The sequence below is a fragment of the Rhopalosiphum maidis genome, chromosome 2, assembly GCF_003676215.2.
Source record: "Rhopalosiphum maidis isolate BTI-1 chromosome 2, ASM367621v3, whole genome shotgun sequence".
NCBI lineage: Eukaryota > Metazoa > Arthropoda > Insecta > Hemiptera > Aphididae > Rhopalosiphum > Rhopalosiphum maidis.
The window spans coordinates 13,788,080-13,805,865 of record NC_040878.1 but is presented as its reverse complement, the minus strand read 5'-3'; the positions used below and the strand labels follow the sequence as shown (position 1 = coordinate 13,805,865).

The 17,786-nt window shown below is 25.6% G+C and overlaps 1 protein-coding gene across 3 annotated transcripts in view; it reads left to right on the top strand.

Moving 5' to 3' along the window:
- The window catches only part of LOC113552309 (tachykinin-like peptides receptor 99D), a 208,499-nt gene that overhangs the window by 70,225 nt on the left and 120,488 nt on the right, over positions 1-17,786 (top strand). For all 3 annotated transcript variants that reach the window (XM_026955122.1, XM_026955121.1, XM_026955123.1), the window contains exon 2: positions 6,495-6,904. In XM_026955122.1, coding sequence (XP_026810923.1) covers positions 6,510-6,904 — 395 coding nt within the window. In that variant the 5' untranslated portion in view covers positions 6,495-6,509. The remainder of the gene's footprint in view (positions 1-6,494; positions 6,905-17,786) is intronic.

The window sequence follows — 17,786 nt, the reverse complement described above, 5'->3', positions numbered from 1 at the left end:
ACTTTAAAAATAGCATTAAAAGAACTGCTACTTTTGTCTTTATTAAATGATATGTCAAATATACTGATATAAATACTTCTTAAATATTTCAAGTCAAAACTGGTGTTCCGTAAATATTTTAGTTTTCTAGCTGTTTCTTGTAATATTTTTCCAATTATAATTAAGAAGATCATTGTGACCCAAATTAACAACTTGATTTAATCATTTACCAAAAACTATCCTTTGTAATGACGATTGATAAATTTCGTCCCTTATATAAATCATAGAAACGTCAAAAACACACCCACAAACACACACGCATATAAACAAACATAGAAAAGATTATTGTAAATACATTATTCACTCCTTTCGTTAACTAAAAAATGTTTATTAAAAATATTGCTATTATTGTTTTATTTACAAATTAAATTGTTAATTTATGTAAGACTGTAAGGCTTATCCTTAAAAAAAATGTAATAGGTTTGTATGAACTGAACTATTCAGTTTTTTTTATCAAATCCATAAAATACAGAAATTTGTCTCACAATAATCTGTTCAATGAATTGATAAAAATAATTTTTTCTTAAAAGAACCGTAAAATATTATGTGTATATGTCAAATAATGACACAATGCAATACTGAAATAACCGTGCAATGAACTGCTGTGAATTTAAAATCTTCTTTTTTTTTGATTTGAATAACAACTTGCCATTGCTTATTTAAAAATAATACACAATTGATTACTTATAATTATTATATTTACAGGCAAATTATTTAATAATAGTTGTTAGAATTGCAATATTCTTTTTATAGTTTTTAATATCATTAAAATGTTTTTAATTTTTAAATTTATAGTATTATTACTATATTAGTAACTGGAAAATTACGTTTACAATATTTTAATTTTGTTACATTTCATTGGTTGAGCTTCGTAAGTTCAATTTATATAACCTATACAAATTATTTATAATTATTAATATTATAGGTACAAAGTATCAAACCACATATTGATTCAACGTGTATATTGTTATGCACACGGCGTAAATATTTTCTAGTCATCATAATTTTAATAAAACTGAATATTAATCAATTATTAATGAATTATCTAATTAGTGTTTATTGTCATGATAATATTAATAAATTACACGGGTTTTATTATATGATTTAAGTTTATTTGTCTTGTATTCATTAATATCAATATTTTAACTGTTAAATTAATTGATGTGTGTTTGGATAAAATAATTTATTAACAACCATGAACATGTTACTTTAAAATGTTGATATCCACCTTATGGAATATTTATATTATTTCTATATTGTAAGACATGAATTAAGTCGATAGCATATAATAAATTAGTAAGTACATGTCGTGTCTCTTCTCTATTACATACATTTCAAATCGATCATTTTTATTTTTAAATTACTATTATATTAATGATTTTTGATCAAGCCATTATTTTCAAAAACATTTTTAGATTGTCACTCTTTTACTTTTACAACACATTTAAATAATAAAAATAGTTTTTATATTGAATAAAGAAAATTTATGTCTCGAATACAATGTTTTTGAATCATATTAAAAAATGTATGGAAAAATGATATATAAGCTATTGCCATGTATTTGAATTTATTAAAATTATTAAAATTTTAAAATATAAATTATTAAAATACTTTTATTTGAATATTCTACAGACTACCAGTCTGAACGTGACATAAATAATTGCTTTAAGATCAATACAATTTCGTCAACGTTTTAAGTTATTTGACATGGAATGTATATGATTATCTCAAATTCTCTTTATTTAAATCATTTTTTTAAATAAATAATAGTGCATCTATTGCATTTCGACTAGCAGACTTATCATGTTTAACCTAATATCTCAAAACTATAAAATATACCAATCTAAAGTATGTTTAGTAAAATTGACAATAATTAAATAAGGCTGAAGACTAAATTACTTAATTTATTATATTGTGATGCAGTGTACACTGTACTCTATACATTAAACATGGACATTTACGATTCCATAATTTCAAATAACGAGGGTAATATTAATATAAAATCTTATACAATTTAAATGTTGTTTTATATTTTTATAGTACGTATTATAGTACTTTACGAAACTAAACGAAATTTGACGTTTTAATTTTTGTCTGTATTGAAGCGTATTTATTGATGTGAAAATACGGTGTATCAAAATTTCAAAGCTCATACACCAAAAAATAGATAAAGATACACGTTAAATATTACTTAATAGGAATGTATATAAAAAAACATTATATTATTATTGTACATTATAACGAAACCAATTGGTTAATGATTTAAATTTGACACAGAGAATCTTTTTAATTAAACTCGATGTTTCAAGTGTCAAACGTTAGTAAATTAGAATAATTAATAGTGTAAATAATAATTATTGTCTTAAAACTATGCGGTTCAAGAACGAAATTTAAAACTCCACACCGATTCAATACACTAAACCTACATCATAGCCTATTTATGTATTTTAATATATTATAACAACAGTTTCATGGGTATTGTAATGAAATGTGTTTATATTTTTAGATGGCTTGAGTGAATTTTTAGCAAATAATAAATAAAAGTATGCGTTGGGAATATTATCGACAACTATTGTAGCCGTAACACATATAGATATACGACGTAAAGAAAAACCATAATAATAGGTATACAACCCTACTGTTCGTATTACCTATAATAACCTGCTACACCAATGTCAGTTACCGCTGCGCATAATTGTATATTATAATAGTATATTCTACAACACATACCCGATACGCCCAACGATATACATGAACGTTTACCGGGGCCACGTTAAAGATTCCATCGGCCGATTCGTTTCATTATAGGTATTATATGCACTAAAATATCGTGCAGCATTACGTTTATTTTGTGGTCACCGTAGAGTATCTACCCGAAACGTGTTTTATATTAAAATATGGCATACACGAGTGTAATGATAGTCATAACATATAATAGGTCAACGTGGTTATTACCCCATGTACTATATAGTACACTGAACAGTCATAATATAATAAAGTCAATTTTACGACATGCCATAGTTTTACAGTTGTAGTACCTACGCCTTTGTAATAACAATTATCACACCACACCAGTGGACATCAAACGGCTTAAGTTTAATAATACTGTAAATTGTAATAGTATAGTTAACATAATTATGGTAATTGAAAGTACGTAAAACTACATGAAACAATAAATTCATAGCATTTTAAAGACGTTATCAAGTTAAGTATAAATTCGTAGTTATTTCCACTAAATACATTTTAATCACTAAAATGTGCATATGATGTATTATTAAATTAAAACAAAGTTTTGATTTGATCATATTAATATTTGAAATATAACTGGTATCTAATTGTTATTTTCAATTCTAAGCATTAGCAAAAATAAAATAAGGGTTTTTTAATCGCCTTAACATGATATTTTCGAGCAAAAAACAACAAAACGATGAATCTACAGAAGACTTAACTAATTTTGAGAAAATATAGACTGTTGAGAACGAGTTGACGAATGAAACAATTATATTTAACATTTAAAGAAACACAAATTTACTCAATATTTATAATATCATAGTTGGTTAAAATTTAAAAACTTAATAATCTAATAGGTAAGTACGTAATTGGTAGTACTCATAAAATAGGTAGGTACTTAAGTACCTAAGGTTTTAATTTAATTTAATTTTTAACTTTTAAAAACTTTTTACATAAACAGTTTTACGAATAAAAAAGTTCTGAAAAAGTCTTTTAAAAATATTTAAAATTCTCTAAATATATCTTATACCATAAAGGTACTGTGGCTCAAATTATTTACTACCCGTATCATAATATAGATATAGATATTTAAAATTGTATTTTATATCGCATTATATTTTTTAAATGCGACCTATAAAAAAATCGTCTATTTTAGATACACTACACATCACATAAAAAATTATAGAATATAATATATACTATACATAGGTACTGATATAATATAATATATAACCACGATATACACGATGATCGTGATATATTATTTATAATAAGTATATAAAACTATAAATTGATTGAATGATCTATGAATGATGAACTATGAATGATTGGAAGGGCTGCGGTAATTTTTGTAAAGCAATACGTCAAGTAGCTAGTACTTCTTTGTTCTGCGGTACCATTTAGAATGAATTACATATCGACGCCACAATACAATTTTCATTCGTAAATACTGCATACCTCGCTACTCTGAACGCTATTTTTTACAATCATTTAGAGTGTCTAGCCTAACATATGAAATATTTCTTTTTTATCCTACAAGGAAATAAATGAGTTACATTCTGAATTTTAAAAAATGTTTAAACGTCCTAAGAAAATATTGAAATAATATCCCTTTTATGTGCATTACTCGCGTTTCACTTAATTTTATTTGCGATTATGGGTATTCATTGTTTTTTTTTTTTTTATTGCAGCGCAGCGTAACGCATCAAAAGTGTAGATTTTGTAGATCCTGCAACCTCTATATAACTGTTTTAAAAATTAAATATATATTTATATTATTATTATTATTATTATATATTAGTATTTTTTTGTATCTATTTTTTAGTGTTTGATAGTACTTATAATTGAAAAACTCCATTTTTAATATTATTTATAGTTATTTAGTTTTAATTTTATACATTAATACAGTATATTTGACTTGTGTTTACCATTCTAAAATATTAGTAAAGTGTAGCATATAACATTAAATATAAATATTTGTACTATTATTTTTAGAACTACAATAAGGATCTCTGTAAACATATCTTAATAAATATTAATTAATATATTAAAATGGTACGTTAATTATTTTTTTATTTTAAATACATTACACTATCATTTATCAGCGAAAGCTGCAAACTTCGTTTTTAATATCATAACTTCGGTCATTGCCATATTTCCATTATCTATACCTACGCACAATAACTACCTAATAACAGGAATTTACACTATACATCAACTATGTATATCACGGATATTCAATATAGGTAACCATTATAAGTTATAACCTACGAGAGAGTATCCAAGTGAAAAACATTTTTACCAAAATTCACATAAAATCTGTTATCCAACACCTACGATGAAAGTGTATAAAACAATAAACAATAGATATCAAACAATATTCACATGAATGTGTTTTTTATGTTTTTTTTTTTTTATCGAACGTACAACATACAACTCAGGACGAATATTTTTAGTGATTTTTTGTATTGTAAACTACGTCTTTGTTCAACTCGCAATTTCGCTATGTCCCCTAAGTCACGTTCTGAAAATGATTTTTATCTTCATTATTATACTCGTATATTTATTATTTACGCACAACCCAAAAACATAAATGCTTAATAATAATATATTATGCATTTATAAAATATTACACGTATACGTATAATTTTATTTGAGTGAATTTTGAAGTTCTCATACAATTTCAATAGTACTTCAAAAACTGCAGTCAATGCTCAATAAATAACGTATCTTTATAAAATATTTAATCGTAATAATAGTATGCTATTAATATTTTATAATTTTTTTTAAAAAGTTATAATAACTTGTTATACATGATCTTAAGAATGGTTAAACCTTTATAGTATATATTATATAACATTTATATCAACAAATATATGTTATTTGTTTAGTAAATGTTTGTTTAGTTGTTTTTAAAAATAACTGTTTTGTTCACAGCAATTAATAAATACGAGGAAACTACACCAATTGTCCTCATTTTAAAAACGTAATACATTTTGTTAACTTAAAACAGTTTTCTTTTTTTTTACCTCTCACTAATCAGATGAATAATATATTAATTAGCAATGTGATGGGAATTTTTATAATATTATAATAATATCGTTTCATAAGGCCAGAGACACTGACACGTAATATTATAATGCATGGAAACATTATATATATATATATATATATAATCTTTATATTTACACAGTTTTTGTTAACCGTGATGCCGGTTACTGTATTATTAATTATTTGAAAAGTCCTTGTGATTGTTCTGATTTTGGTAACGATAATGATAAAAAATTATCCATAAAATGGGGTTGCTAGATCCGTCAATAGCTTTAATTTTGTTAAAAATAAGAGTGAATATTTCCAATTGAATTGTTTATCGTTCGTTAGCCATGGCCACTGTTTTTGGTTAACGTACAAATAAGAATACGCACCTGTTATAATATTATTATAATTATTAGGTATATTATAACAGGTGACAGCTTTCGAATACTATAAAAATATATATTAGCATAAATATATAATATATATAGCATAGACTAGTGTACGGTACCGTCGTGTAGGGATGAAGACATTTTCCCTAAATTAATTAAGATTTTTACCAACGCGTCTGTAGGTTCTACTGTTGTCCCTTTGATGTGATGGTTCGTATGGAATCGTTTGAACTTAGTTGTTTCTGATGACGTGTGGTATAATAACGTCTATAATAATCGTTTTATATCGATTTTGCGTAGATTCCGGAGCGGGCCATGAACGAATCGGATTTTGGCGGGCCAAACTCGACCAGTAACGGAACTGACGGCGTGGCGTGGCCCGACAGCAACCAGTTCGAGCTGCCATGGTGGCACCAGCTGGCGTGGACGGTGCTGTTCGTACCAATGATCATGGTGGCCACGGGCGGCAATCTGATCGTCATTTGGATAGTCATGACCAACAAGCGGATGCGGAACGTGACCAACTACTTTCTGGTGAACCTGTCCATCGCGGACGCCATGGTGTCGACACTCAACGTGTCCGTGAACTTTAGCTATATGCTGACCAGCAACTGGACGTTCGGCACGGCCTACTGCAAGATCAGCCAGTTCGTTGCCGTGCTGTCCATATGCGCTAGTGTGTTCACCCTTATGGCGATTTCCATCGACAGGTACGTACCTGTTATACTGTTGATATCATATCACTCTGAGCAGAGTGATATGCTCGTCCGCAGGGTATTTTACTGCGTTGTCACTTGGATCTATAATACCCTAAAATATCGTTCACAAGTGGTAAATTAATTTTGGGGTATTTTCACCGGGACGAGGACAAAATATCTGTTGGTAAAGATTGAATGTTACAACATAATACAGCTGTTAAAAATGATTATAATTAATTTAATGTAAACTAAAAAATAATATACATTTATATTAATTTATAATAGAGGATTATTGTTCATAAATATCGTTAAATATTATGTTAGATAAATAAAAAAGTAATTTTGGACAACAACAGAGAGTAGTCGTGATGGACGGTCTGTATACGATATAACAAATATTGAGCGTATTATTCGTTGTACTCGTAGCCAGAGCTGGGAAGTTTTACAACTTTTGTTGTCTTAAACAAGTGGTTTTGTTTAAAACGTCTTACATTTAAAAAATGTATTATGGTTAAAAAAAAAATAATAAAAAAAACATAAAATGGTTATTATGACCAGACTGTATTTGAATTGTAGGCGTATATATTAATTTTAATCGTAATTATAAGTAGCAAAAATACAAAATTATTATTCTATTTTTTTAAGAAATTAAATTTTTGATTTATGATGTTATAAGATCAAAATAATGTAAAAAATGTATTAAAAAAAATCAATTATTATAGTTAACAACCCTGTTAATAAATCGTTTTCGATATTCAGTACATTATGAGTATTTAAAATAAACACTGTGTAGATATAGAAAATCAAAAAATTGACGTACAAATTCTTATATGTGGAATATAAAAATAAATATAATATATTAATGAAATATAATGTAGGTTCCAACGACCGAATAAAAAAGATATATTATGTAAATTCCTCTATCGGTGTAAATGTCACACACGTCTCAACGTCAGTCGCACACATTTCCACAGCCAAATTCGTATTGTTGGTAGTATACACATTATTTACGTGTACCCGTCATATTAAGAACTCGTCTATTATAACTGAATAAAAAAATAAAAAATTACTAATTCAATTATTGTTAGTATAATATAATCGTAACAATAATCAGATACACTTATTTCTATATAGCTACAACTTATAATTGTGGTGCGTGGAAACGCTTAAACTAGGTAGTTATAAAAAACCACGTTGGGTAAAATTCAATATCAAGGTATAAGTCCTTAATTATTTATAAATCGCCTGGCGTAGGATATTAGCCTAGGATATAATAATATTAATGTATAATATATACCTTTTTTTTTATAGAATCTTTAACTAATTATTTATATACATTCATCACACGCGTTTCACTCTCATAACACAACCAACATATTATTATTATTATTATGTACTTGCGTATTCGGGTATTATCTGATTTCATTCTTAATTAGCAGAGGTGGGTAGAAACTTACATACAATCCTAACTCAAAGGGTGTACTGATTCAGTGATTGTTTTATACTTTCCAACGAATTCAATGCTCTCGGGCGACGATTTTAATACGACGTTTTGCATAATTTTATAATAGTATGTACGTCTGAATATGAACTACGCATAACGCTAATACACTTACGTATATAGATTTATATAGACTCTCAACATTAAAGCGATGTACTTAAATATTGTTTTAATATTTCTGGTAATTCTGGTATTACGCTATATTAACAATTAATTCCACTGACATGAAATGCACAACATAATAATATAATATTATGTCATATTGTATATACATTATAAACTGTCCAATAAGTACCTATACTGTCTGTTATTATACGATATCTTATCGTAGCGTCCCATCACCTTATATTGTAACAGATTTGTTTAATATTTGTTATAGTGTGTTTATAATCATAAATCTTACATCGTATTTAAAACTGTATCATAGTTGTGTAGTCGGTAGATTAAACGACGACCCCTTTAATATAATTATAATTTTCATTTTTAGCTAACAATATTTTACTCCATTTTAAAAATAAATTTGAATTTTTCGTCAAGATGTACTTCCTCACATTTTTTTATTTTTTGAAATAGTTTTATTTAAAAAGTTGAATTTTAAACAATTTTTTATTTACATTTTTGGAAAAAATAAATCAAAATATAAGAAACTCGATGTAAAAAAAAATTCACGAAAAATATGTACGTGTTAGATAAATATACACGAATACAAGATTCAGATCTACTTATAGTGACCACATAGAATTAATGGAATTGAGCTGCCATTTATTAAAATTAACTTAGGTATTAAATAAAAAGCAATTATTGATAGGAGTTACAACCCACATAGCTTCTCTGGCTATTTCATCAGGTACGTGATTGGCCTAACACCTTATATTAGAGAGCGGTAGTACATCGCGAGTGTATCTCACCACAACACATCATATTCGTTAATATATATATATATTTATTAATAGAATAATATATCGTTACCCTGACGTAGACAATAATTATTTCCATTATATATTTTGTGTGTAATAATATTTCGTATAATTTACATTTTTGACTATCCGTTTACTGTACAGTACACCAGTGTTTAAATATTATATTTCAATATGAGACAAGGTTTCGGATCAGAAATATCTTCAATATAATACAATTTGTTTCATTCAAAAATGTAATTTCAGGTATTTTTTATAACACCAAATTAGTGTAACAATAGTACATCATGATCAGAGCAGTTTCCTTCGTTTGCCTGAAAATAATGTGTGTTTTTAAAACCTTATGAGTCATAAGGTTTAAAGTCATAATTAATGACAGTACCTAATTATTGAATTAAAATTACACAATTTTATACGTAATTTTTTTTCTCTAGTATAAATATAAACAAGTACCTGCATGACGTACATATTTCAAAAATATTATGTATTTAAAATTTATAAAGCAAACCGTGATCATATTGTATTAATTTTAGTATTATAATTATAATTCATCAAAATAACTGTGTATTAACATTTTTATATTTTAACCATTATAAACCTATAATCATATTATAAGATTACTTAAACTCTTATTGTAAAGCTAATATAATTTTTAATATTTTAAATTTTATTATTCTGTACAATGTGTCTTACAAAAAAAACAAGATATTTTAATAATTGTATGTCAATATAAATAGAAAGCAATTAGATCAGGGGAATCGAAATTGATCAGAATTAAGATGTATACACGTATGTTCCATGGACCATTATGTCAACCGTCAATGAAAAACTTATTCACTGATATTATACGATAATTTAATTTTTAAACCTCATATAGAAACCAGCTTCAAATGAAATATTATGATTGATGATTATATAAGTTATTAATTAATTTGCTCAGTGTAATTATCTCGTAAGTTGTGACTCGTTTACAGAGTGAAACTTTGACAGTCTATTGTGCAATACATATGATGTTGATGATAGGATATAAGAAAAGGATTAATATAATAAACACACCGTTGAAAAAAAGCAACCCTTAGCAAAGGTCTATCAACTACAGTAACTAACGAGGAAAAGAAATAAACGTCTAATGTGTATACTAAAATCTTAAACTATTATTAATCAATAGAGAAAAAATATTGATTTTACTTGTAATGACAACAAAAACAAATCTATGAGTTAGGCTTAGAATTTTTGTTCACATAAATGTACATAATGTACGTAAATATAATTTTATACGCATGGCTTGATGCAAGAAGAGGAAATGTAAAAAAAAGAAAACATTAATTTTCTTAAATTCAGTTGTATAAAAATGTATAATATAGTTTTGATGATTAAATTTATATTTATTATTTTAATTAATATTTATAATGGGTATATTATAAATACCTTATAAGAGAGTGATATAAACCAATATAATTACAAATTGTAAATAAATATGAAAAAAAATTCATAATAACAATAAACTATACTATTCTTTTGTTTAATTGTATGAATTATATTTGGCACTGAATGCCAAAAACGATTTACATGCCTAACGTTTTACAAACGATAATATTTAATACTTTATCGTAGAAATAAGTCGTGTTTTTAAAAATTAGGTACACTGTAATCAATCGTGATTTAACCGAAACTATAAAACCAAAAAGAATAAAGGTTTTTCATTTTTTCGGAATATTGTATTGTACAATACTTTTAAATTGCATTTTGCACGATAGCATTAAAATGAATGAAGTATGTTTTTATGGTCGTTTGATACTTTTCAATGAGTAAAATTGAGAAACGGATTCGAAATTATCATGCGTTGGACAATTTTAAGCACGATATGTACTTATTACAAAAAATATTTTAACGAAAGTTATTTTATCATGAATTTGCTAACACGAACAAAAAGAAATATTCATGTGTAAAGAATAAAGATATAATAAGTTTTATAGCACATATTAATACGATTTATCAAAAAGAAAGATATTATTATAATTACATTTATACCAATATTCTTGTTATTCTGTACTAATATTGTATATTCATATGTAACATAAGAAAAAAAAAGGTGGGCAAGTGGGTATCTCGCTCTGCTGTATAGTAGATATGGGGAGTAGGTCACTATAACGGACGTGTTAAATTTGAATGCAATGACAGATTTTGTTGTACACGATAAACGATTCAGCACGAAGTTGATTTGTCAGTCTAGGATAATTAGTAGGATATATTATGTTATTACCTATATTTGAATTGTAATGTATCGTTATTCGTAAAAAATTAAATTTCATACGCTCATAAAATGTTTTCTATATTGACGCTGGAGTTTTTTTTTTTTACAGTTATTTTAAGAAAAAGCTATGGAAAATATTTTATTGGGTTTTTTAACCTTAAGTATAAATCACAAAAATGTTATGAATTTTCAACTTCAAAATTCCTTGCTAATTTTTGCGATTTTGACATATTTTGTAAACATTTGAATTTTAAATGCTTATAAATAAAAATTGTGACTAACGATTTGATTTTTTTCTAATTATAACTTATCATAAACCTTGTATTAAATTTTAAAGACTTTTTGGTGAGGCATTTTTTTTTTTTTTTTTTATAGGCATTTAAAAAATAAAAAACTCAGAAAAATTGAAAATTGCAATTGTCTATAAATAGCTTAAAAAGGTTAAGATATTTTTAAAATTTAATCGTAAATAGATAACGCTAATATAAAAATTTGGTGAAAATTTCAAGTATTTACAATGATTCATTTTTGAGTTACAGTAACATAAAAAAATCGATTTTGTCGAAAACTAATTATGCGTAAAAATTCCCATTTTTCCGTCAGGTTAGGTTAGGTAGGGGTTTTCGCTTTTGAAAACTACTGAAAATATTTTACTTTTAATTCCCTCTCCAAAGTACCAACTAGATGAATTTTCCTTTTCAATGAAGGGCTGAAGTCAAAAATCAAAGCACTATTTTTACTTAAAATCGTGATGGCAGGCACAATAAAAAAAAATATATCATTGTAAAACCAATACATTTCTCACTTCGTTCAGAATCTAAAAAGAGTATCGAATTCAAATAAAATCGAAAAATGAATTTATAAACTTACCAATAAATCATATGAAATGTTGGCATATGTCTTCATATATCTAAAATAAATAATAGGTACCTAGTATTATGCAACTATTGAACTATTAAACAACTTGCATCATCTTCCATAATATTATATTATATTTTATATTGAAATTTTAAGTTTACATAACATATATGTTGTTTTATTAATGAAAACCAAATGTGAACCAATGTAAACTTTTACCCATTGAAGTGTGTAGAATGTACGTAAACTTACACTATTCAAAGATAATTGCATAATTCAAAATGTTGGTTGTTGATTACAATCAATACAAAATAAAAATAAGTAATACAAGGTTTATTACCAACAAAATAAAATTTATTTTAGGTAACAATATCAACCATCAATGTATAAAAATAAATAACTATAAAATAGTGAATACTACAGTATATAGGAATTATCAATATTATATTAATAATTTACTAAAATATTCACATTGTAAACCGTTGGCAATAAGTATGTTTTAAATAAGTATTTTTTTTTTTTTTATTAAATCTGAAATCCTCAATAATCGCTAATGTATATTTTTATTGAATGTTTTATCACATTTGTATTATAATTTATCACACATTAATGAAACAAGATTAATATATCTGTACTTGATTAATTTATAAAACATATAAATTACTAAAAATATTAAAAACTGTATTTTTCAATCGTGTATTTAACGTATTACTTATTTTTTTATTAGATATGTCATTTATTCCTATTTGATCAATAATCGTGAATCAAGATATATAACTATTTCGTATATAACAATATCATAAAATTTTCGGTAGTCCTTGGAAAATATATGATTTGTAAATGGTCCATAAAAGATAGAAATGCCTAAAGTATAAGGTTTTATAAACTATGATACTTTGATACTATAAGAAAAATAAATGCATACTTAGTATGAATTAATTAAATTGTCATGAATAATTTCTCGTTATTGTGTTAAAGCTTACATCTGTACATCATTTCTGTATTCTAGATGTACAAAAAACATTTGAATAAATATATTTTCTATTGTTCAAAATGCTACTCAATTCAGTCATATAACCAAGATAAATTATAAGATCCAAATGTAATTACACTTACGAGTTACGGTTCGAAATTACGTTTAAACGAATAATCACTTAAAATGTAAATTTGTACCACAAACGTGAAACTATGTAATTTTATCAATCTTACTGACTCTATTTCTTAAAAAACGATGAAAATAATTTTGTGAATTTGAAAGAAAAAATATTAAATATGATTTTAATTGAAAAATAAAAAATAATATTATTTTTAATTTAAGCTACTTATTTATGATTTTTAAAGCTAATAGTTATTATGTATTATTAGTATCTATAACTAATAACGTAAGTAAACATTGCAATAATAATATCAAATAACGTGATCATAATAATGATTAGTTTTGAAATAGAAAAAATATTACTCTAAACTTTACAATTATATTATTAATAACATTTTGTATGTACTAGTACTTAAAAATAAATCTTGATAACTAAACAAATGTTTAAACAATAAAAAAAATGGTTAATATGAATACAAGTTAAGAATTATGAATTAAATAAAAATATTACAAAGCTTAATAATTTATTGTATGGTTAATCTAGATCTGCGTTTAATTTTAATAAAAGTAGGTACCTATTAAATTTACGGAAGGTTAAATGTGTCACCACGATTATGTATTTAAACAACTAACATATCTAGGTTGTACCTAACCTGAATGTTGCAGATTTACCTTACGCACGCATTTAATTTAAAAAATAAATGATGAAAAAATGTGTCTTATGAGACTTTTTACAGTTTAACATTATCAGGTGGTTTGCCTTTTTTTCAATTTACAACGGTATTTTAAGACGCGATTTCAGTAGCCTAATGAGGTATAACGGTCTACTTGAGTCATTTATTAGTTATGTTTCACATTACAATTGTTATGTATATGTTTGCCACGCTTCAAAATTCTATATAATAAAAACCACGAGATTCGAGCTGACTGCCGACCTGGGTCACCTCCGTTTTTATCCAAGAAACATTGGAGTAAATGTCCTTAAACTAATAAAATATATATGATCAATAATCATGAAAAAAATAAATCCTTAGCCAAATGGTTTTATGTTATTTCACTTGTACCTAACGTATACCCTTAATGCGTGTAACGAGAGACGATATTCTTATAAAATCTAGTTATCGTTACATTATTATATAATATAATATGATTATGCGAATAGAACAAGTGAACAAGTAGGTAACCGTTATGCTGTTGTGCTGTACAGTAGGCGTCGAGAATACTTCGTTATTGAGTAAGTCACTGTAATTAGTGTATTAAATATGAATTCAACGATGAATCGTTATATACGGAAAATGATTCTAAATGTTGCCGGTAAACGTGTATTTCATTACGTATTTATATTAATATTACAATAATTAAGTCAAAATTAAGTCATGTATAGCAAATACGAATATGAATATTTTTTAATATTTCAAATCTTTCAGTAGTTTTTAATTAAAAACGGATAAATAAAATTGATTTTGTTATAAATTGGGTTAGCGTAAAAATTTCAATGTTTGTTTATTTTAAAATGAACAATAAACCGATTATTGAAAAATAAATACTGAAAATTGTCATTGTTGACCATCCTAACCTAGCAAACAGTAGACCTGATTGGATATCAGAAGTTCTAGTCTTCAAAGTTAAATATCGAAGCATTTTTTCTACTATGAAACATGTACACAGACACAAATATAAAAAGTAAATTAATTGCAAGAATCGCCATAATGTGGTGTTTTTAAGAGAAAAGCGATATTAATTAAACATAAAAAATTGTTACTAAACTAAAGAAATTTAATGTTTATAGTACCACTAAACATTTTTATTTTGCGAAAATTATAGAATATAATGATATTGTATTGTATCATTTATATTATTTATAGTATACATTGTGTATCACAAATATATTTTTATTCCATCATATTCAAAGCAGAATATTGTCATATCATCTTGATGCTTAATGCATATTATATTATTTTTCATCCAAATTAGCAGTACTAACTTAAAATTCTACTCGTATTTCGTGTAATTGTTTCAATAATACATACGATCCACCGATGAATTATATTTACACAAGCGCACGAGTAATGCATTACTAACATGAGAAATTGTTGAAAAGTTTTGATAAACTCGTTAATATTTGTAGTAGTCGAAACAGGAGTATAGGACCAGACCTATATCCTCCCTGGATACCTACGCATTATTGTTTAAGCAATTGCAATAGGATACCTTTGACAATTGTTATTATAGTACAACGCGTTTATGAATGATATTTTATTTTGAAACACAAATAAAAATCATATGTGGCTTGGTGTAGTGCGATTGTACACTCAACTGCGGAAACGCTCGGAGTGTACGTATCGGCCGGTGTTGCTAGCTCCCGGATGGGTGACCACCCGGGATTTTAGCGACAAATCCTTGCCACACTGCCACACATACAAAAAATGTGTTTCAAACTACCGTTCCTCCCCTCTAGAAATGAATAAAAACCATCCAATGGCCTTTGTTGCTGCGGATTAATAAATAAATAAAAAAAAAAATCATATATTCAAAAATATATTCAGTCACAGTGAACTAAAATCTACATATTATAATAGAAAGAAACAATTAAAATATATATTTTAATGTAAAGGAAAAATCGGTCTATTTTTTTAAATTATGTTTATTAAATCTTATATTGTTGTTTTTTTTAATTTTTTTTTTTTTTTTTTTTAATATTTGGATTGTATTGCATTTTTATTTGTTGTAGAGCTAAAATGACAATCAATATTACAATATATAGAGGAAATAAAATAGAATCCATGACAAATCATTGATTATTAATTGAAATATATGTGATGTGATACAAAATAAAAAGTTAACGATACTTCACAAATATAAAATAAACAAACATATTATGTTTAAAATAGATAAATAAATATTATGAATAAAATATTAATTATAAAAATAATTTTAAATACATAATTTATTCTTCTGAAATAATGAATGCATTCAATTTAATGGATCAGTACAGTTATTATTAACTTGAATTAAAATAATAACTAAAAAATAGTTTTAATACAAGGTTATATTCTAATTAATACGTAATAATTACATTTTATATACGAAATCTCATTTGTACTGTTTTGTTATGGTTTTAGTTTTGTCTTGATGGAATACAAAGACAAATTTCTTTTGAGTTTCCTTTTGGGATTACCAAGAATGGTTTAAGAGAACAAAATAATTAGTAAATTTTTGTTTTAGTGGTTAATGTGCGTAGAATATTTTGTAGTGAAGTTAGGTGAGTTTGTTGACTGTTTGGATTTTCGAAATATTTCCATGATACATTTTCAACACTATATATATATAGTGCTACAGTAATCACATATAGACAGAATGTTGGCAATGTTTAAACTATGTGAATATACTCGTAGTATAATGATATAGACATTTAATATTATACTTACGTTTGTTTATGGCATGTATCGAGTTGCAAGATAGGAGTTTTATTAATATAATTTTAGAACTGTTAAATGTTCGTCTGAACTAACATTTGTTCTATTATTACTGATATTTGATTTTTGGGGGTTCGTTAAAAATAAGTGGTGGCTTCATAGTATATGTAGAACCATAGTTAAAATAATTAAAAATTATGAATCAAACAATTTCTCACAAGTATCTAAAAAAATTTAAACAGAAAAAATAACATTTGATATTGAAGTATTATTATATTTCTATCTATATCAGTACTGTCAATTTCAACTTCATGATAGGTATACCATATCTTTTTAAATCAACCATATTCAATATTTTTTCAAAGAAAATATTATTAAAATATCACTTGTAATAAAACTATAAATCGTGTGACTATGATGCTTATTCGTTTTGAAAAAAGCTTACTGCCAAAATGTCAGATCAATATTTCGTAAAACAAAACCAGAACAACAATTAAGATATAAACATTATAAACCATGGTATTGTTAAATTCGGTTATATGTTATGTTTTTTCTGAAGGTTCCATATGAATTTAACGTATTAATAAATAAAAATAAATAATTCTACAAACCACAATATTGAATTCGTTGGTTTTGTTCCATTTTAAATGTATGATTTTTTTTTTTTATTTAATGGTTCACAGTTTGTTCACATATATGTTCAATGTATTATGTATTATATTATATCATAGAAAATATTTCGTGACTATTAATAGAAGTACACCGATGAGTTACGGGAAGTCTTATCACCAGTAAAGCTTTTCATGGATATAATATATACATTTTTTTGTGTAATATCTCATACAAATAATT